The sequence below is a fragment of the Cavia porcellus genome, unplaced genomic scaffold, assembly GCF_034190915.1.
Source record: "Cavia porcellus strain 051 isolate PalLab524CR breed Dunkin Hartley unplaced genomic scaffold, mCavPor4.1 scaffold_6, whole genome shotgun sequence".
In the NCBI taxonomy this organism is placed as follows: domain Eukaryota; kingdom Metazoa; phylum Chordata; class Mammalia; order Rodentia; family Caviidae; genus Cavia; species Cavia porcellus.
In genome coordinates, this window is record NW_026947489.1 from 19,214,910 (window position 1) to 19,238,710 (window position 23,801).

General features: G+C 36.4%; 1 protein-coding gene across 2 annotated transcripts in view; it reads left to right on the forward strand.

Annotated features, from left to right (window-relative positions):
- Window positions 1–23,512, forward strand: part of Agbl1 (AGBL carboxypeptidase 1) — a 775,775-nt gene extending 752,263 nt beyond the window's left edge. For both annotated transcript variants that reach the window (XM_063250014.1, XM_063250013.1), the window contains exon 23: window positions 22,855–23,512. In XM_063250014.1, coding sequence (XP_063106084.1) covers window positions 22,855–23,050 — 196 coding nt within the window. In that variant the 3' untranslated portion in view covers window positions 23,051–23,512. The remainder of the gene's footprint in view (window positions 1–22,854) is intronic.
- The last annotated feature ends 289 nt before the right edge of the window (window positions 23,513–23,801 follow it).

The window sequence follows — 23,801 nt, forward strand, 5'->3', positions numbered from 1 at the left end:
TCTTTCCTAAGAGTCTTTGGTCATGTTTCCATGGCTACCTTGATATCCTGAATCCATTCAAAGCCAGATCAGGTGTATAAGGTAGACACGGAAGCATTATAATATCTTTATGCATCTGTCTTCCTATCAGATAGCATCAGAAAGAGTATGCATCATTTTTTTGGTGGGGGGAAGCTTCATAAAGACACTGGTTAAAGAAAACTTACCGAACTGCTTCAGAAAATGGCAAGAATGATGATAAAATGTGTTCAGAGAGAGAGAGAGAGAGAGAGAGAGAGAGAGAGAAAGAGAGAGAGAGAGAGAGAGAGTGTGTAGGGGATATTTTGAGGAGGATTAATGGCAATGGGTCTTCTACTGCAATAAATTTTTAATTTAAATGTTCACTATATATTTCAGTCAAAATTTCTATGATGTCAAAACACAGGAAACTGACAATATCCAAAGCCTACTGACCTAAAAAGCCTGGCAGTTCACCCTGGCACCACTCTGTGACTCACACATCTATGTGACATTCTATGACAACAGTTTGTGAGGGAAGCAGGTTGAACTCCATTTCTTAGTCACTTCTCTAAAATCAGATAAGAATATTGTGTTAATTTCCTTTCTGTTACTGTGACAAAATGCCTGGGATATTCAAATTAAGGAAAAGAAGTATTTTGAGGCTCATGGTTTCGGTCTCTGAAGGCTTGGCCTCTTGCTTGGGCCTGTGATGGGGGGTGCATAAGGGCTGAACCATAGCAGAGAAGGCCAGTTCACTATAACAGCCAGGAAAGGAAGAAAGGAAGAGGAAGGGACCCACAGTCCCCTTCAGGGGGAGCCCTTGAGGAAGCCCCAGTCCCTCAGCTCCTTCCCCTAGGTTCCATCTCCTAGAGGTTCCACCTCCTCCCAGCAGCACAGTGATCTGAGGACAAGACCTTTATACCTTTGGGGGACATTTTGTATCCACACTGTAAGCACAGAGGGGTGCTGCAGAGTTTTATTTCTCCCAGAAGTTATTTGCTAGATAACAGACAGTAAAGAGCAGGTACACACACTGGGATGCAGTATTTAAATCAAGTAGTAAAATATGACTGTGTAAATACATTATTGATTGAATTATTTTCTCTCCGAAGTCAGTGCACAGTTCTCTCCAGTATAGAACTGCCCATAAAATCTCAGAGTTTTTCCTGGCGCTATTTACCAACTGACCTTGAACAAACCACCCATGTTTTCAAGCTTAGTTTTTTCATATACAAATTGAGAACATGAATAGTAGGGAACCCTCAGTGAATGGGCTTGTCTGAAAATTAAATTAAGCCTCATAAAAACTGTTAAATACAATAACTAGAACTTACTAAGTGGTTCCTACAGCTGAATTCAAATTATCTCTCTGGAACAACACAAGAGTAACTCTTCTAGGCTCAATCTCCACTGTCATTTTTGGTTTAGCTAAAACTCAACTCTCTGGAGTCATTTTCTCCAAATTCTCCTGAGTTTGAAAAGAGAATGGCTACTTTTAAAATCTATAACAATTAGTGATAAGAATTTATAAATAAGTTAACAAAAGGCTGACCAAACAGAAGAGGAGGTTGAGGGGATGAGAAAAAAGCAGAATTGAGATGTGTAATACACATGTACCAGTGCCTCACAGTGAGTTTAGTTACTATACACTGAAAGCATGTATTAATATTTTTTAAAAGGAAACAAAAGAAACAATTTATAAGAGATTACTGGTAATCACTCCCTTTTTATACTGTATTTTTATGGACTTCCTCTCAATGTGTTACCAAGTTTGGGAAACTTTTAAATAAATTCCCTAAGTTTGAATGTTTATCAGAAATGTGGATTTCAATCTGACTTTAATCAAGTTGTTGAGGGTTTTTTACAGTTAGTCTTCTTTACTTCATTTTATGAGAAAATATTAGTATTGCACTGTTTTTAAATAGCACATGTAATTATAGCCTCATTAATAGATGCCAAATATTATCAGTTAATGCATTGCTCTAATTAATTATGTTTTTAAGTTAAACATCTAATTTCTAAGTTATACTTAAATTATTAAATCTAATGCTAATGAAATAGAGTGTACTCCAGCATCCTCAGTATAAATGCAAAATAAAATGGCCTATAAAAATCAAGTCTGATTTCCTTTGCTTTACTGAAGCAGCCCCTCAGCCACTTCCCTCCTCCTCTTTGGCTTCTGGTCTCACCAGGAACGATGTAGAGCTTTTGTTTCCCACAGTGCCAGAACTCTACATATTCTTCTTCCCCTCTATACACACACATACACACATAAACACACACACACACACACACACACACACACAATCTCTGAACATCACTTCTTTAATAAAGAGCTCGCACGTTCCTCTCTGGGAAACCATTTCCCCTCCCATTACTGAGCTAAGGAATTCACTCGCTCCACCATCTGAGCTTTGCGGGGGTTCACTGCCCATCGGTCTGCCACAGTGTTCACTGGACTGTGCAGTAACTAATCTCTGAGCCCATCCATTCCCTGCCCCACATCTAGATTCTCAGAATTGTCTGTCCACCTGCAGCCCTCACCATATATATGTACACAAAGAGTTGTTTCTGTTTCCTTTCTTCTTTCTAAATTAACCAATGCGTAACTACACCAAAGAAACATTATAGACAAATAATCAATGTTTGTTGGACCAATGGACAGATTAAATTATTAGTAACTGTAAGGGTTTTAACTAGTTTTATATTTACATGGCTAGACATGTAGCATAATAAATCAGAATCAGACTACTTGTATGATAAAATCAAGAGTTAAAAGCATATTACAAAGCAATGCCACTGAGTTAAGTGAGGTAATTTATTTAAAGTATCTAGTAGATGCCTTTCTGAAGCTTTCAAATACAGTAGATGTGTTTTATTGTGCTTCTTACTGTTATTGTTGTGTTGCTGAGTAATTAGTAAATGAAAAAAGCTACCTAATAGAACATATGCTACCAGATAGTACTAAAACATCTATCTAACTGTTCTACTTCCATTTGTGTTAAAGAAGATTTTCGAATAAATTATAACAGTTTAATTATATATAATGCATAAAATAACTATATATATTCATGATGTTTGTAACAACTCTTAATAATAGAATATTATGGTTTTTAAAAATGATATTAATTTACTTATTCAATGCCAGATTACTCTAATATATTATAAATCACATTAAATTTTATTATATTACATAACATATTTTATTACATCTGTAATAAATTGTCACAGCTCCTTCTACTACCTATGACAAACTTTCTCTGACTTGCTTCTCATAGGTTACTCATGTTTTCTAATGTCCTGTCACGGTTATTATCCTCAGGGACTATATTTTACTGGGTTAATATTTTGATACCTAAGCAAAACCCATAATAATCCTTTAACATTATAACATTTTATGCCAGTCTAATTTCAGATGTGCTTTTTTAACTATTCAAATCAAAATGCTTCCTTGAAGGTCAATAGTCACAATTATAGTAAAATTGATTTTTTTTCAGTTAATTCTCCATTAATTGAACTACCTTAGCACTGAATGTGGAATAAATTAAAACTGTTTTATCAGAGTTAAGAGAACTTTTCCAAGAAGATGCTGTTAGTTTCCTTGATACAGTTTGTGAAAAGACTAGGCATCACAAAAATTGGGTTAGACAGCATGGGAGTCGATTCCAAACACTTTCCATCCCCTGAAGGATCATGTGTTGATTATTTGCCTATACAGCACACAGGAATACTACCTTCCATATCACATAATATCTCATCAGCATGTCTACTTCAACCTTGCTTCACTTACCTAGCGATTTCTCCAAGTGATGATTTATGGACTCAGTGCCATGGATACTGCCTGATGAACACCTAACGTCACCGTCAGGAAAAATGCATGTGATAAAGCAGATGACCAAGAGATAACAGTGAACGTATTACTACTAACTAAAGTAGAATATGACAACCACAAATTTGTGGTCCAGAGTCAATGGAGGAGCAAGCGTAACTGGCTCTGCTCTGTGCTCGGAAACAAGGAGTCTTCTAGTTTTCCTTCCTACAACTGAGATCAAAATTCATTGCTCTGTAAACTACTCAGAATCCCCGGGTGTTTGGGAAGGCAAGGAGATTTGATTTTGTTCTTACAACAAAAAGGCCTGTGTAAAGAATTATTTTAGTCTGTAACAATAGCAACGCTGAATGCTTTTATCTGAAACCTGAGAGCCTGATAGAAACATAGAATTTGGAAGACAGTTCCCAAGATAGCAAAATAGAGTTTTAAAATAGTGTTGCTGATTTTGTGGGGGTTTTCTCCCTTTTTGTTCCTTTTTTCATACTGGCTTTCAAACATCTACCCCATCCTGAAGATTTCTTCAACTACAGTGTAAATAGCTTGTGTTGTATTTCTTATGAAGTAGGAAGTAAAATAGAAATAAAAGAGAAGAGGAAGTAGAATAGAACACAAATGTCTTCCTGTGTCAACTGAAACATCTCATATAAAATTTCCAATTAACTTAAAGTTTTAGCAAATAACCTTATAAAGAAATGGACCATTTTAGCATTTTTTTCAGTTTTAATAAGTCAAACTTCAATCTTACCATTTAAATTTCTGTGTAGAGCAACTAAAAATTAGCAGAGATACTTGGTTACCAATAACCTATGAGCAGAGTCTATGTTTCATGAGTTTTCTTTTAAAAGGAGTTTTCTTTGATATCCTTTATTTGTTTGAACACCTTCTGTGTATAGACAGAAAGGGATAAAACTGTGAAAGGTTAAAAATACAGAACGTGTTTCAGATCTCTAGAGGACATGAAGTAAATAAGTGCACCAAAGTCAAACGAGTCATTATTTCTAACCCACAAAGTCATTGACATTTATAAGTAGTGAATACAACTTGGAGTTTATTTCAAAATACAGCAGTTAGCCATGGTGGGAAGCACAGCATTCTGGGTGGAGCCCATGTGAACAAAGTCAGAAAAACAGCAAGGTCCAGGTGCTTTTGAGGAAAGGTGAGAGCACAGGCTAATTTTAATGGAGGGATTAGGTGGGAAAGTAGGATTGAACACTTGGAGAAAGAAATATGTACAGATCAAATCGTGGGAGCTCCTTTTTCTCACCAGGTGCATGTTGAGAAAACCTAAAACAGAAGATTGAAAACCGAAATTCTCTGAGAAGGTAGAGCAGGAGATTAGGGTTACTTAGAGGCTTTGCCTGCAACTGATATTTCAATTTTTGATCCTAAGGAAAATTTCAACTATTTCTGTAGAGATTCTGTTTCACAAAAGTGATTTATTAAAGAAAACAGAAATGATAAGATGCAAATATTTAAAGATGTATGTATCTCTAGTTTTATCTATCTTATCTACCAATCTATCATTGTATCTACCTATCATTCTATGTCTCTTTCTATCTTTCAATCTCTGTCACTCAGCTTTACATCACTGTGACAAAAAGCTTGAGACAATCAAGTTAAGGAGGAAAAGGTTTCAGAAGGCTCATACATGGTTGTTTGTCCCATTATTTTGAAGCTGTGAATTGGCATCACATCACATTGGGCACACATGGCAGAGAATGCAGTTCACCTTATAATAATCTAGAAGCTGAAAAGAGAGAAGGGACCAGAGTTCCAATATTCTTTCAAGAGTAAGCCCTTGGAGACCCAACTTCCTTCCATTGGGTCCCATCTCTGAAAGGGTCCAGTATCTACACTGATAAATGCTCCAGGATGGGGAACAAACCTTTAAAATGTGGGCTGTGGGCACATCCCACATCCAACCTCTTGCATTATGTTTTTTTTTTTTTTTTTTTTTTTTTTTTTTAAACTGGGAATTGATTTCACAATTTTGCACTTACCAGGCAGGCACTGTGCCACTGAGCTATATTCTTGGCTGCATTATGTGTCTTGAGTCTGTTCCATTATTTGAATTATGGAATTCATCTTTCCAGATGAGAACCTCATTGTTTAACACCTACCTACCTGTAGATACACCTGTGTGACGTCAAGCTTCATGCTCATCAGTGCTGCTGTCTAGTCAACACTTGCTCCTACAGTATGGCTTCAGCATCTACCTCAAGTTATATTTCAGTGTGTACTCATGTTATGTTTTTAGTTGCTAATTATATAGGCACTTCGAGTTTAGTGAAGAGGAGGAGGTATTTGGGAAAGCAGGATTTGCATTTGAGTCAAAGCATTTCAAGGCCTTAGAGACAGCTCTGAATTCCACACATTGTTCTAAGTATGCAGAAAGATTTCTTTTTAGCTACAGATCATCCAACCAGAGGTATCTCACAGTGTACAGTGAAGTTTGTGAAACTCCTTATAATATCACAAGGCCTACCAAATTCTCCAGTGGAGTTAGTGTCACTAGATGAAGGAAAGAGAGAAGGAAGGAGAGAAAGAGATGGAGGGAAGGAAGGAGAGAGGGAGGGGAAAGAGTTTAAATAGAGGAGGGAAGGAAAGAAGAAAGAAGAGAATGAGGGCGAGGGAGAGAGACAGATATCTGCCCTCAGCATCCTCTGGATAAAGAGATTGACACATAGAGGCATTTATAATGATGCTTTTATATGTCAGCAAGATATGATTTATTTTCTGCTTATTCCAAACTCTTTGAGGCAGGATGGAAGAAAAAGAAACATAGATGAGGGAGTTAGAGTTGTAGCTTCTCACCCTGCCGCTACATGCCAAGGCTAAGGAAGAGGGGTGCATCTTGTGGGACTATCAAATATTTTGAAAGATGGATTCCTTTTGTTCGGGGAACCAAGGAGATAAATGACTTGAGTTCTTAGGCCCAAGAGAGGAGAAAGAACAATATGGTTTGTGCATGAACCACTCTGTTATCTCAGGCTTTCCTAGAGAGACTTCTAAGCAATATTCATATTTACGAGCCAGGTCACTGCATCAGATTTTGTCAGAAATGACCTGACCAGCGATCATGGACTTTAGGACTCTTATAAAACACGTTTGGGTTGCACACAGGAAATGAATAAGAGACTGGATGGAGCTTGCCTGAAAAACAAAAAAGCAAACAGCGAACGAACCTCACTAATATATGCAAACCTAGATCTAAAAAATAATCATATGTCTCCATTTTAAATAGAGCAATGGTGTTGACATTGAAAAGATTTATTTTCTGTAAGTTTCATGAGACAGAATTATATATAAGATTTATGAAATTCAACGTTTTGAAGGGAGAGAATAGTAACCAAATGGTATCAGATGATATTCTTAGGAGAGGAAAGGCAGTGGAGTGGTTCTAAATTCTAGCATCATAGAATTTCCCAGTCATCTCAACGGGCTCTCAGTTGACTCTGGACATTTATCCTTTATTCCCTTACCCTTTATTTCCTTCAATACTCATGGCCTTAAGCCGCTTTAAAGCTATCATTCACTGTCTTGGCATCTCTAACACTATTATTTGCATATCTTTTGTGAGCAATTATGAGTCAAAGCTGTTAATCAGAACATAAAATAGTGTCAAAAAGAGAAAACTGTGGAGGAGTTAAAAATGAGCACTTTTGAAATAAGAAAATTGCAGAATGGCATTCCACATTCATTGGCTGGGCACAATAGACGGTGTTCATTTCTGTTTTAAAACTAACAATATAGAAGTATTTATAACATTAAGGGTTTCATAGCAGATAAGTGCAGAACAGTAGTTAAGAGGAATGTCTGTAAGATCGTGCGTCAGAAAATAAATGTAGAGATTAATTATATTTCTAACTTTCCCTAATCTCAGAACCTGTGCTTATTAAAATTTCATTTGTTTCCTCTTCTCTGAGAAATGACTCAATCTTTCCCATTGAGTAGCTCATGTTTATGTTGCTTAATTTTTATCCCATAGCCAAGTTTATATCTTTGTGGCTTCAAAGCATATAAGAAAAGAAAAATCTTTCTAATATAAAATTGCAGTGGTGATACCACTTAGCAGAGGAGGCTGTACCACAAATTAAACACAAATCTAAGTAGTTTCAGGAAATACATTCTTCTTTCTAGATTTTCTGAGTTTGTCTCCAGCAGAAAGAAATGCTATTTTGCGAGGAGGTAGTGATGGTGATGAGTTTCACAGGAGTTTAGTTGAGGTATGTACAATCACAATTCGATAATCCCATGACCTTCTAAGTTGTTTTGTTGTTGTTTTGACTGAAAATTTATATTGTACCAAATGTTCCAGTGCTGGGAGGATGTATCAAATGACAAAATACCTTATCTGTATCAGCTTTGTAACAGTACCCATGCCTATCTAGTATCATGTATGTAGAACCAATACAAAAATAGAGATGGAAATTAGCACCTTTTGGACACTAACAGTATCCGTGTGTCATTCATTTCTAAATTGACAGCCCGATTTACCTATAAACACTGCTCCTACTCAAGTGGTTTTGGGCCATCTCACATTATTTGGATACTTGTGCGACATAAGATGTGGATACCTAAATGCATTAGTCAACTTTTAGTTCTTTAGGTACAGAGTATAACCAACCAGGCACACCAGACCTCAGCTCTGTTGTAACGCTGAGTGAGTTTAAAGAAAAAAGCCTGGGCAAATGGATGTGGTCCGGCTTGATAGAGCTTCAACTTTATTAGATAAATAAAGTGCATATCTGAAACATCAGTGGGCAATTCCATATTGAAAGGTCTCACAGACAGTCGTTAATATTTTAGCTATGGACTTCCATCTACAATGAGTCAGCATTATACATATCTTTCCTTTGGGATTATTCAGTCAATATACTTTGCACATCCATTGCAAGGATGTAAGACAGAAGTTTGTGCTACTGAATTGGTTGATTAGGTTTCATTTTAAACATCTCCCCACAGTCTCTCTTTGGTTCCCATTCTTTGTAACCTACTATCTTCTGGTCTTCTGCTCTTCTCCCTTTTTCTCCTCTATTTCTACTCTGATGGAGGTCTGTACCACAACTCTCTAGGCTATCCTCAGTATCTTATTCAATGAAAAGTCAAACTTATTTTCCTAACTCTTGTAAAAATGACAGTGGGCTTTTGCTAGACCTCTAGGTCACGTGACAGAGCCCATGACTTTGATTCTGGCTGAATTAATGCCACATCCAGTTCTTCCAGTGACACAAGACAAACTGCATGCATAAATATTTGCTGATTAAATTGTAGAATACAGGAATCTTTGGCTTTATTCGATTACACTATGCCACAGACAGCTTTAGATATTGAAAAAATTGCCTAATCCTCTATAGTCTTTCTTTTGCCAACTGCAAATTAGGGATGGTAAAAATTTACCCTGTAGATTTGTCTGTTGGCTTCTAAGTGAGGTGAGAACAGAAGCAAAGCGCTTAGCATTCAGTAGATTAGCAGAGTGTACTTTCTGTCCTTTCCCAAGTGTTTCATTATTCCAGTTAAGTAAAAACATAGGGAAATAATAAATTATGCCCTTCCTCTTAAAAGTGTTGAATCAGTGACAGAGTTTGTGATAGTGTGAAGAACCTGACAAACACAAAACCCTGGGGAACCTAATGTTAATTGTTCTGGGTGATGACGCTGGGATTTTCTTAGTGGGCACAATCAGTATGTCTTCAGTTGTTTACAAGTTGTCTAATAAACTACTAGTGCTGCTTTGCAGGGGCAAGGCATTGACACAGCTCCACTTCTGAAGAAAAAAAACAAAAACAAAAACAGGATCAAGGAGGAAAAGGCTGTGATGGGCTGCAAGTCCAAATACTGTCTTCCTTCTGAGACAGCCCCTAGGGACATCAGAGCTGCTCTTTTCCAGCCTTCGCAGGCTGAGATGCAGACAGAGTTGCAATATCTTTGGAAAAAGGCATTTGGTGGTGTTTGGTTTTTTAAAGAAGGAGATGGGTGATAGGCAGCTGGGGAGAGCCTGTTGGATAAATATGAGCCTCTGGAATTTTAAAAGTGTTCTCCTCTGGCTTCTCAGTAGGTGGCTGCCTCTTGAGGTCTGGCATCTGTCCAAGTCTTGAGCATTACCTCAGCATTTCAAGAGAAACAAGTGCAGAAAGAATTCAGGAAGCTGCATTTAAGCAGCCTCAACATCAAGCAAATGCCACAGGCTTGGTTCTGTTCACCCCGTTAGCATGCAAAATTATCTTGTGCTGGAGAAAACTGTCTTTCCCCAACCAAGAAAACAAACAAAACAAAAAAAGCAGAACTAATTAAGATCGTCATATCTCAATAAATATGCAAATGAAAAATCAAAACAAAGAAATTCTATTTATCACATCATAAAGTTGCAAATTGCTCTACAGGCTGGCTGGGAAGAATTGCCAGGGATACAGAGTTTTTAATGGCTCGGCTTAGAGCCTGTTGGAGAGCTGCGCTTATAGGTTTATGTTTGAGGATGAAGATGATGATCTTGCCAAGTTAAGAATATTTCATGTTTTCCTTCCCATTGCCATGAAAAGGAAAAGAGGCATAAAATTTCATTTGAGTACTTATGTGTGAGATTTTGTGTTAAGAAATTGCTTCTATTTTATTATTGTAAGAAGAAAGTTGGTGAGACTCCTATTTTACAGCTGAAGGACAATGAGACTCAGAGAAAGCAAATTCTTCTTTTTACTTGGTATGTTAATCCAGGATTCAAACACACAGTTCCTTGTCTGGAGATCAAACTCATGACCTTGCACTTGCCAGGAAAGTGCTTATGCCACTGAGCTTAACCCCCAGCTCTCCTTGCCTGGTTTTAAGTTTTTGTTTTGTTTCTGATTTACTCTGCCTGCCCCAGTTCCAGCTCTGCCCAATGTGCCTTTCTCCCGAGGAAATCAGGTGAAAAAGATGAATGAGAGCCATTGACAAGTTATCTGGATTCCGAGTGTAAAGGTCCATCCTATGGATAGACTCGGTTTGGTTTCTTTTCATTATATGATTTCAATTTGAATTGGTGATCCTTCTCGTTGAACTTGTCATCTTCAAAAATAGGAGGTACAGAGGAGGAGGAGGAAGAGGATGGAGGAGAGGAAATAGAAAGGGAAGAAAAGGGGAACAAAGTCGGAAACAGAGAACCTCCTGATTTTTCTCAAATTACTGTAACCCACCCTTACCATGCATATCATTCAGCAGGAGCTGACTCTATGCGAGACAGAGAAAGCTGTTCCCATGGAGGTTAGCAGCTCCCTTATAGAAACTGTGCTGTGGTCTCTGCTATGTGGAATGTTGGCCTTAGTTTCCATCTGCACAGATGTTTTGGTCTGCTAAACTGAGATCAGGGTGAGAGGCACTTTGGACTGAGCAAACAGGTAATGACATGGGTCTGTCTTGTACCACCTCACTGCTCCCCACTATCCTGGGCACAAGACAGGGCAACTAGTACCCTTGCAACCACCCCAAGGTCAAGGCAGATAGAATCATTTCTTCCCATGCGCAGTCATATTAGACACGATGCAAGTAACATGTTGCAGAGAGTGGTCAAGCTAAGTTGTCTGAACTAATGACAACGGGCCAGGTTTGCTAAGGTTCTCAGGGAAGATTTCAAAACAGAGGTGGATGCAAGCTTTGCCTGCAAGACCCGAACTGGCTGAAGTGTGGATGACGTTTTCATTGCATTTTGCTGGACTTTTGTAATTTTGCTCAAATAATATAGAATAATGGGCTGAGTGGTGGTAGGATGTGGATAAACATCTGAGCCCGTGCCAGGGACACCTGCCAACCGTATTTTATCATTTTGTTCATCCGTTTTTCCCTTTCTGTCTCTGTCTTTTCCTTCCTCATTCGCTTTCTCATTCCTTTATTGATGCTTTCTTTCTCTACTTATTCCCCCTTTTTTTATTTCTACATTTACCATTTTTAGATTAAAAACTTTTTAATCTCCTTTTTATCCCATTAGATAATCATTTTAGCATTAAGGACAACTTAGGAAATATTGATAAGTAAATAAATGTCTTCAATCATCATTTTCTTACCATCTAAATATGCTATTCTAGATACACAATGTAATTTTAAACCCCGTCTTCTATATAATCTGCACTTTCTTTTCTTTCTTCCCTTTCTTCTTTGTTTCTTTCTCTCTCTTCTCTCTCTCTTTTCTATGTATGTTTAAACATCTATTGCTAGCTTCATTTCTGAACTGAGTCTATCAGTCTATCAGTGTATTTACAGTGACTGGCTTTGTAGCATTACTTTATGTGACGGAAAGATTATTTCCATATTATATGACCTACGTATTAAACATAATGCTGTGCTCATGGACACTTTTTCTATGCTTTCTTCTCCATTTTGATCCTTTCTAGGTTGTCTGGACTTTCTGAAATTTTTGCCCATCTCTTGCCTCCACTTTCCTCATGAAAAAGCAAATAGCTGGTGTATTTTCTGAGGTCTCACCTTTCTGACAACATCTTATTTTGATAAGCAATCTGGCCTTTATAAAGTTATACAATGATTAATTGTTGTTATGTAGTCTAGAATTGAACTCTGCCTTTCCACAGCAAAGAACATTTAAAATCAAGCATTTAGAAGGCATATTTTTATGCTTCCTTTCTAACATATTTTTTCATCTTAAAGTTCAAACTTCTACATTTCCTGAATCTAAGCACACTGGTTAACACAAAAAGAAGGTGCTCAGAGTTGTGTGATTGGCTAAAGTATTATAAACATCTTGCTGTGAATAATTCATTCTGTCTTATTTCTTGTGTATTATGTGTGTCTTTGATCTTCAAATTTAAATCTTTCTGTATTTGAGGATTTTTCTATTATATCTTTGACCTATGAATTTTACCATTACATTTTTCTTTCCATGTTTTATTTTCGTACCTCTTATCTTCTTTCACATATAGTTTATTTTTAAGTTATAATTTTATAAGGTGAATTGGATTCTCTTTATCTGTTATCTTCTTTGATCTTTTAGATTTATCCAATGTGTTCTCTGTGAATTTCATTAGTTTCTTTCCTGGTAGTTTCTATCTTAATTCATGTTGCTTCAAATATGATTATGATTTCCTCAATTTCTTGATTTATGAAATTTACTCTTTCATCTTTTACCTTTGGTCTCCTACTAGATGCTGAATAAATTATGATGCAAGTGATTAAATGAATGATGAACAAAATACCAAGAAACAACTGTGGCCACGTCTATTAAGGCTCCAACTTAAATTTCTGTTACCTCAAATATACTACTTTTTCTCTACTCTATGCTAAGTAAAATGTCGCTTGAAATCTTTAATTTTTAAAAATGCATAAGTAAAAATTATATATAAATAAATGAGTTGTGTCAACTCTTAATTTGTTCTCTTCAATTTTAACACAAAGCAAAGACAAGTCTGATTTATCTGTTTGTCACAGAGAAAAGATCATCTGTTTACTTCCCGTTAGACAGACCACGCTGTTTCTGTAATAAATTATTTCCTGATGGCTATGTTTCTCACTTCAAAATGTTTCCTCCAAAAGCTACACTTCCACATATTTCAATTTTCCCTTCAGAAGATTGATTTGGCTTCTTTACCTTTGCTACTAACATTTACTACTAAATAATTGTTTATCACTAATATTTTTTGTTTAAAATTTCATACATTTATCATATAGTTTACATAGTCCCTTGAGTTGGAGATTACAGTCACCTCTCAGCTGTAGTATATCTGAAATAATTCTTTTTTGCTTTCATTTTGTTTTGTTTGGAACATTCAGGTAAGAAATATCAGGCTATTCTGCTTCCATATTTCTCCCTTAACAAAAAAGGCTGAAATTAGCTTCCTGGTACATAAAATAACTCCCTCTGTTTCTCTAATTGATGTTGTATAAATGAGCAAAAGACTGCATTTTTTCTAAAGCTTTTGAAGTGTATTTGTCACATTATTCTCTAAAAGACATCGCTTTTCAAATTTACTACTTACCTAAACCCTTTCTAGCGAGATTCCTAATCCTCTTATATTTCATGTATCAACTTCATATGTAAAAAATAACATTCTATAATTTGATTTATGCTTATTTTACTTTAGGTCTTCATTTTATTTTTCACCTTAATTTCTACTTATATTTCTGTCTCTATAATCTTAGTATATCACTTCTCATATCATCAATCTTTTCCCACCAGTGAGGATTTCGTTCCACTGTGCTATAAAAGCTCTTTAAATATATAGAGATAACACCATTTGACAGTTTTGCACATTTACAAAATTTTCTCTGCTCTTACATTCTTTGAAATATTTTACTCAGGTTTTAGATTTCCACATTGCTTTATAAATATTCTTTTAAGGAGTTCAATTGCCCTTAGTGTCAAACGTAAGGATTCTATGTTCATAAAATATAAATAATGGTATTGTCTTTTCATATTTTATAAGTGTTCTTTTAGCACATTTAAGCTACATAGAATATTTTTACTGTGCTATATGGCAGGGGTGTGACATGATTCCATGCCAAAATCAGGGCAGGGTTTCTGGTGGAAGAATCATGTAAAAGAACCTTTTACAACATGATAACTTGTATGTACAACAGAATCTTCATTTCAAAATTTTATTTTATTGCACTATCTGAATATTCCTCAACAAAATACTGCATTTCATTATCTTACACTTTATTAGCTGCCCTAACAAGTTATTAAAATAGTTTAATGTCATTATGATTTCTTTGAATACTTTCAATTGAATTATATATTTTATGAGTGATTGATCTTTTAATTGTATAACAATTTCACAAATTCACACAGTTGGATAAAATATTCACTTCAATATACCTCTCTTTCTATAGAATTTTATCATTTTAACATGTAAAATATTAAAATATCATTTTAACAGTGATATTTGTTGTTTTTTCCATGTGGCCTACAATTTCTTATTAGTTTTGTGAGTAAATATTTTACAAACATTACCTTGATTCTATTGTGAATGAAATTTTCTAAAATCAAATTTTTAACTAGTTTACACTTGAATAACAAAACTCCTCTAACATTTATATCTGTCTTCAATTTTTCACCTAAATCAATACTTACTGTTTCTGAAATGTGCTAATAATTGATTCTCTTCTGTTTCCCAGGTACACAGTAGTAGCATCAATAACTTAATAATATTATTCTTTTCTTTTGATATTTAATATCCTGGGGTTTCCTTGACAAATTTTATTGGATTGAATGTCCAGAAAAAAGATAATACTACTCTTACTTGACAGGGGAATCTTGGTATTGGATTTAAAATGAGTGCTTTGATGTTTCTGGATGATTATATCATTGGTACTTTTATTGAATTAAATGTCTAATTTAATTGTAGAAAACTGACAGCTTCACAACATTGGCTTTTTATTGTCATTGAAGCTTTCCATCATCTTTGTGGGGTGTGGGGAAGGAATCTCATTCCTAGATATTTCCTTTCTTTATCACAATAATCTTTAATGAGTATTTTCTCTTTCTATTTTCTTTTATTTCACATTATCTTTATGTCTCAAAATTTACTTCATTTTGCTTCTTTCCAATCATCCTAACTTCCTCAACTCTTAGGCTCTTTAATCATTGGTTCTTAATGTTTTTATTTTATTCCACAATCTGAATATTCCTGTGCCCTCCAATGGCACATTTCACAAACATCTGAAGATGTTTTGGTTATTATAGTTAGTGCTGCCAGCTTCTAGAGGCTAATGAATCTGTAGCCATCCTACTGTGCACAGGGCAGCCCCATGGCAAAGAAGGAACTTGCTCCAAAGGGCACTAGGGCTGAGGTTGAGAGCCCGGGCTGGGAGTAATTGCAGGCACTGAGTTCAGTGTCTGTTGTCCTGTATTTAGACTGGTGCTGTGATGAACTGCGCAGAGATAAATACAAGGTGGACAACCAAATGTTATGTGATAGCTCCGATTCTTAGATGCAAGAGAAATCAGATAGAGCAATTAAGAAATGTCCAAGTTAGACTTTAAATAATACTTTGGATTTTTATTGATAGGAAAGGAAAAATGCTGGACACAGGCATGAGAAGGACATGCCAATAGAAAGCACAATATTATCTAAAGAACTATACATGAAATGATAAGATGAATGATACTATAAGGTTAAATATCAAAGAATTTTAGTGTTCTGAAGGGCCTTCGAGGGGAACTCAGATAATTCCGGCATTTTCCAAGAAAATCTGAAGAGGCCCAGCTTGAGAATAAAGGTCTCCGCTCTCGTAGTATAGTTAAGAAATTTGTAAGACAATTTAATACCATTCCCTTACTTAAACCTTAAATCACTCTTCATGGTTAAAAACAGTTGGTCCTCCATATTTATGGATATCTACATCCTGGATTGAACTAACTTCAATTCAGATATATACATATTTTAATTACATCTCTGCTGAATATGTGCAGAGGTTTTTTTTTTTTCCTAATTAGTTACCTAAACAATATAGTATAAACTATTTACATAGCATTGACATTTTTAGGCATTATAAGTAATCCAGAGATGATTTATAGTATATAGAAGAATATGTATAGATTGTATAAAATTAGAAAACTTTCATATAAGGTATTTGAGCATCTTGATTTTAATATCTGTGGGGATCCTGGAAAGTACTGCCCATGAATACCAAGGGATGACTTAATATGATTTTCATCTGAAATATCTAGAACTTGTTCTGAACACTGAGAGGGAAGTCTTTGGTGAGTTAGGAACTTTGCCCATTGCTGTAAGCTGTTTAGTGACAGTCACTATTTAGGACTCACACAATGAATATTTTCCACTATCATATGTAACTTCATCTAGAGAAGATTGTTGTTACTGAAGATTGCCAACTCTTTAGATGGAAACCACATCTCCAGGAAGGAACCAAAAAGTAGTAATACAGGGTATAACTTCTGCCAAAATTTGCATTGCTTTAACTTAGTCAATTCTGACTAAAGCAAACAGTTCCTACCATCTTGAATCAATGTAAGATTCTGAAATCAACAGAATTGTAAGCATTCTAATATTACCAGTTTTATTTAAGACGTAGTATTATTTTTAAAATTTTACTTTGAATATTTTCTTCATTTTAGTTAACATTTTGATATTATTTCTGTGTAGGCTGAAAGGGAGCTCCTGACTGTTCAAATGCACACATTATTTAAGTATTTCATTTCTGTGCATAGCAAAATCAGTTCTCCTCAGCAGTTATCTTTGTCAAAGACCCTTTATTTATTTAAGTTTTAGATATTGACAAAGTAATAGAAAATCCTAAGTGAAGCTGACATGGAAAATATGGATCAAATAACTTGGATTCCTAATTGGTATCCTCTTCCTATGCGTAGAAGGTTTCTGTCTTAATGAACTGCGATGCATTCATTTATTCTTTAGCTCATTTGTCTGAAAATAACTTTCAAGGTTATACTCCATGCCAGGCACTGAGCCTGCAGACCATAATACCTGCTTAAAGGAGGAGACAGTCAGGCAAAGATCACTGTTAATGTTAACATCAAAACCAGAACATACTGGGGCAGGGGAGAAGACATAGGATGGATGAGTTCAAGTATGTACAGGAAAGAAGAGCCAGAGAAGACTCCCCTTGATTCTCAGGGTGAGTAGGGTAGATGGATGAGAACTCTTCCCATAGCCTGGAAAGCCACAAAAAAGACAAGCAGAGTAGCAGGTTCAGTATATGCATGTAGGAAATCAGGTCTCAAACATGTTGGGTGCAAGGACAGCTGGAAAGGGCTGAAGCTGAAGATTCAAGAGGCCAAGAGCAGGAAGGGTCCTGTATGCTCATGCATAATAAAGTTGTACGTGAACTAAAGAAGATATGGTAGCCATGGGCAAATAGCATGAAACATGAAAAACAGATTTTGGGTTGAAACATTAAACATTTCAAATAAAAAAGCAAATGGAAAGAACATTCTCAAGAGAAAATGAGATAAACAATATAATCTAATGGCCAACATAGTGTGGTAAGAAAAGGGCTTGAGAGTTTTGAGTTGCCTGTTTATTTTAAATATCATTATAGATCCTAAATATATTAATGGGAATAGTCGTCATGGATTTTTATTTTAAAATTAGAATTTTATTAGTACATTTTTGCAGTGAATAATGATTTCATTCCTCGTGGGGAATAGGTATACATGAAAAACAACACAGGATTCTTTCTCTTCTTTCTTTCCCTTCTTTTCCTCTCCCAACATTTTATATTTTTAATTTTGACTTGTTAGCTCTGGGAAATTTTTAGCTTTTGAGATTAATTTAGCCTTTGAGAAATGTGCAAAGACATGATAGTGGCCTGCATGTATTTCAGGCAGTTTCTTCCAGTGGTAACACACTATGACACTTAGAGCTGTGTAGAAGCTGGAACCCCACCTTGGCATTGAATATGTGTGTACTTTCGTAAGTGTCACCTCCCACCTCCCAGTTTAGGCTCATGTAACTACCACAGACACAAAAGTGGTCCATCACCACAAAGTTCTTTCACCTCGTCCGTGAGCCCTGTTGGCAGCTGACTGGTTCTCTACCCCATAATTGTGTCATTTTGAGAATTCTGTAAATGGACTCAAACAGCACATCAGTTTTTGAAATCCACTTTTTCTTCTTTGAGCATTATGCCCTTAAGAGACATCCATGTTCTATAATCCAAGATTGACTCATTAACCAGTAGTTAATTCTGTTTGATGGTCAAGTAGTATAAAATTCATCTACCTCATAGGTTGAACCATTCACCAGTTTTAGAACATTTTGATTGTTTTGAGATTTATTTCAGGTAAATCTGCAACAAACAATTATGAACTGGTTTTAGCTTGGATATAACTATTTATTTCCCTGGGATAAATGCCAAAAAGTGCAATTGTTAAATCTTATAAAATTTGTATTTTCATGTTTAATACTTTACATCCTATTTTCCAGAATGGCAGCAAATTTACACCAAACATGTATTAGAAATCTAGTTCTTCTACAGATCTCCAGCATTTTATATTGTGATTCATTCTATTTTCTCTCTATTTATACAAGTGTACTGATACTAATAATATTACTTTAAATTTCTGTAATGGCTAGCATGGAAAAATAGCTTCTCATGTTCCCAATTGACCTCTGTATGTCTTCTTCATGGAAATATTTTCTTTTTGTCACTTTCATGTTTTCTAAACAGATTTTCATAGTTATTTTAAGAGTTGTTTACAAATTCCAGATATGAGTCTTTTATCAGATAAGTATTTTTTACACTATTTTTTTCATGGTAGTCTATTTTTTTTTTCTTAATGAAGCTTTGCAAAACAAAAGTTTCTTTTGGATGAAACCTAGTATATATTTTTTTCTCCTATGGATCATGTTTATAATGCCATTTCTTAGATATCTTTGTGTAGCCCTAGACTTGAACAATATTTTCCTAAAAGGTGTATGGTTTTATGTTTTGTTTCAGAACTTATCCATTTAGCTTTACCTTTGTATGAAGTGTGAGATTTTGAGGAAGGGTATCTTCTGTCTTTTAAATTGATTTTTATCAGGGCATGTTTGCAGTACATAATGTCTACATCCCTTGTGGGACATAATAAGTTCTCATTCTTCTTTTACCCTCTCCGTTTTTTAAAATCTCCCCTTCCCTAATATCCAGCTTCTCCATTATCTTTGTTGAAGATGATCTTTTCCCCCATTGAATTGCTTCCACATTTTTGTCAACAATCAGTTGGCTTTACTTGTATGGATTTGTCTCTGTGTTTCCCGCCTCTGTTGATGTGTGTCTGTCATGTTCCTAGCAACATCCTATCTTTGATTCCTACCACTAGGTAAGTCTTAAAATTGAGGAGAATTTCTCCTACTTTGTTCTTCTCACAGTTGATTTAGCTACTTCCAGATCCATTTCCTTTACATGTAAATTTCAGATTAGAGCTATCCTATGTAAATAAATTAAATTACTTTTGAGATTGTGTTTAGAATTGTGTTAAACTTGAATGCTGATTTTAGGATAGAGGTCATCTTTACTATGTTCAATCTTCTAGACCGTGTATGTTTTGCCATTTATGTAAGTTTTTTTTATGATCAGCTGCTTATTGTTTTTGGCATGGAAGTCTGAGCTACAAGTTATGATCAATGATAGTGCTAAATGTTTAATTTAAAAAATTATAGTAAAAGACACATGGTCATTAATTCCCCTCAAAATATTTCTCCCCCCATGGAACACACTCTTCCTGTAATTCTTGCCATTTTCTGAAGCAGTTTATATTTTCAACTTGCAGCAATTTTTGTCAGTAAAAACAACTCGAGGTGTCTTCAGCCACCTTATTCACCAACTGCCACCATGTGGCTTCTGCCTCTTCCCCATGGTCAAAATGACTGCAGCCAGGACAGCATGGGTGATACACAAAAGGGACTTCCATTTTCATATTGTTCATTAGATCCATAGATTAACTCATCTTGCATATCTATGGTTTGTACTCTTACCTACATCTCCCCATGTGACAAAAGAAACCATCTTTGCTTACATCTTCAAAGTGAAGTAGTACACTGAATATGGTATAATTCCTGCATAAAATCTTCGAAAAGTAAGACCTCTGGACAAAAGCTTCTGACAAAGAAATTAAGAAAAAACATAATTCCCCCAAAGATGACCCACAATATGATTTTTTAACATATTTCTCTGTTGCATTTTCAATTTGACCACCTTTTAGTGTATGTCTACTGTGCTCTCAAAATGCCCTAGGCAGTCTATAGAATAAACAAGAAGTGAATGCAGCCAAGTCATGGACTCTATTCACTGTCTGACTATTGCCAAACTCTCTATCAAACTTAATTAAGCAGATATGTAAAGGTCAATATTTAGAAGTCTGCAGTAAGAAAGAAGTTTATTTTTAAAGTCTTTGGACCAGGCATGGTGGCACAGCCCATCATCCCAGCATTCAAGAGGCTAAGACAGGAGAATTTCTGTGAGTTAAAGGACAATTTAGACTACACAGGGGGACACCATATCCAAGAGAAAAGAAAAGTCATTTGATAGACATTTAGATGAACTTTTAAAAAAAGGTACACCATATGTGGTTGCATATTGAGAAACTGGAATATCTACATATCTATATCTGCAAAGCTGATTGCATGTGTTAAGGTGGGAAAATATTGATTTTGTATTTTTGAAATATTGCAACAAAAACAAATATCAAGTTGGCTGTAGGGAGAGATTCCAGGTATGTGGGTGAGTGGACTAGACTGTACATGGAAGAAAGACAGGACCTGACAGGTAGGACTGTTGGGTTTTACTGGTAGGCTTCTGTCAACTGGACCCTGCAGGGATGTGCCATCCACCAGGGAAGTCCCATCCACCAGATACTCATACTGCGTTAGGAAGCAGCAAAGAGCCATTGCAGTTCCTGAATTTGGAAATGACATAATACAAACCACATTTTAGAGACATCAGCAGTGCCAGTTTGAATGATTTCAGTAGGCACTGCAGTAACCCAGGTGTGAAACAACAAATTTAAATGCATACTCTCCTTTCACACCATGTTGTACCAGCTTTAGCATCTGCAGCAGAGCCATGGAATTAAAATTTGTTGATTGCTTTCATTTCACAGAGCACTCTACCAGACAGCATCCATGTGTTTTCTCACTTAGTATTCACCTAAACTCTTGAGGCATTTATTATTGCCATTCTACGAGATCAAGGTTTTTTCCCCCCAAACTCTCACAGCTACAGTTTAAAGCCAGGCTCTTGATGGTGTATAGCAACACACTTCTATGTTTAGCATGGTGGCAAGTGAGTTTCTAACACTCAAGGTCCTGCAGATTTGAAATTGTGTTACAGCTGGGGCAGCTCTTACCTTCCTTTACCCAACTACTTTATTATCCACAACTCAGCCTGTAAAATATGATATCAATTTAATGCTGTAGTGCTGTGGAAACAAGGTTCGTATTTCTTCCCCTTCTTTTCCATTCTAGCTGTGTCCCACCAGACCTCCAGTGTGGGACACAGAGGGTCTGGAGAGCATGGAAACAGCTCCCATCTGTCAGTAGACAATTAAGAAACTGGCCTCTGATTCATTTCCCAAGCTACCATGTAACCATGCCGCTGATTACCCATTTTCATTGTTTATGGCGAGGCAGGTGGATGAACAGCTCTCCCTGATTTATGAAGTGCTTGCTTTCTATAAATCACAGAGTAGAAACTCAGCATGCTGCTAATCCTAATTGGTTAAGTCCTAAGTAGGGAGCGATTAGGAAGTCTTAGGGAAAAAAGGTATCTTATGCAAATGAGGGAGATATATATCCTCAGGAGGAAATCCCCCCTGTGTGGAATATGTAGCAGTCTTTGGGTGATTCCTATTGCCCCCTTCTATCTCTTACTGATCAGTCCTCACTGCTCTTCTATTTTTTACATGGTGGGGAGAGGGGTGCAGCATGGGGATGCACAAACAGAGCAGACTCAGAATGCTGTGTCCTTTCTTATGCGTTCATATTTTAATTTCAACTTGCATTAATTTTTAAATTTCAGCATACCATTCATCACGAGAAAGGAGAGCTATGTGTTATGTCTCACAGTGCTATTTGTGAAAATGGGAAGCATGAGGACTTTGAGTTTTATGCACCCTGAATCCATTTTTGCTCTTTCCTGGGAGTAGATGGCACGGCATTTTTAGACACTTGGTGACAGCCTTTTGAGCTTGTTTACTAACTGTGGGGACCCTAAATACATGAGCCTGTCCAGATCTTGTAATTGGAAATCTGATAGGCCTAAAAATGCAGTCTACTGTCAAGCAGAGAAACCCATAGGTCTCCCAAGACTTCTTGCTCAATACCAAGGCAATGGTTGAGAATACAGCAGTGTCTATATGTAACTCATTTAACAGAACAACAAGTCTTGAGATTACAACTCAGGGAGAGAAATTTCATCCTCTTGTTACAGGTAACTGTAATTATTGTTCCTTCTGGACAATTTCTCTTTTAATTTCCTCTTTTTTTTTTCCTCCATCCCCCTCTTCCTAATTTCCTTCCCCTCGGTACCTTCCCTTCCCTTCCTTCTCCTATTTTTCTCCGCACATTGGGAACCCATGGCAGGTGCAACAGGAGCAACACCTCAGACCTAGATGACGAGCCAGCCTGCATGGAAGAGATTGACTACAACTCAGAGGGCAACTCAGATCAGGATGGGAGCATCGCTGAGCTAGACCGGCAGATCCAGGAGTGCGCCTTCAGTCAAGATGAAGGAGAAGAAGAGGACGGGACAGGGCAGGGCAGAAACACAATCCTGTAGTCCTGAAGTTCATCGAAACTCTGTTTTCAACCACTAGACTCGGACACACAGTGTGAAACAGCTGGCCTGTGTGAGGTCCTGATTTCCTTGTAGCTCCACTATGCATAGAGTCTGGGTACTTCATGATTATAGAAGTTTTCTACACTGCTTAACTGCCCTTGGAGCCTGTGCATGCTGCCACTGCAATTAGAATGGGATCCTATGGTATGAGATGGCCTCGAGGCCTTTTCAGACAGCACTGAGCTCTCCTGAATTTCTGTGCTTGAAGCTGACGTCAACTGGAAGCAAAGAAGTGGGGCTTAACTTCCTGGCTTCTTGACTTTAAGTTGTTCCATATATTAGAGTTATATCGACTATAGCATCTGAGCTTTCCAGCACCAACATGAGCCCCACTGAAACTCTGAGTGTCCTGGAAGGGTCAGAAGGTATTGTATGATTGAACATAAAAGGTTGTGCAGTCAAGCAATTGTGAGTGTCATCCTTTGGGTCTGTAATAGTATATGTTTTATGGATTTGGTAGAGGCCAGAATCGATACTATGAAATAAAAAATGGTCACTGGTCCTCACAAATTTTAAAATCCTGCATATTAAGTCCATTAAACCTGTCCTGAAAGACAGCATAACACACTGAAAAATGCATTCACTTCAGAATCAGACAGACAGATGAGGCTCATATCCTGGATCTGGCATTGCATATTATGAAAACGTATGCAAGTAATTAGATTTCTCCAAAATTCGGGATTTTTATATA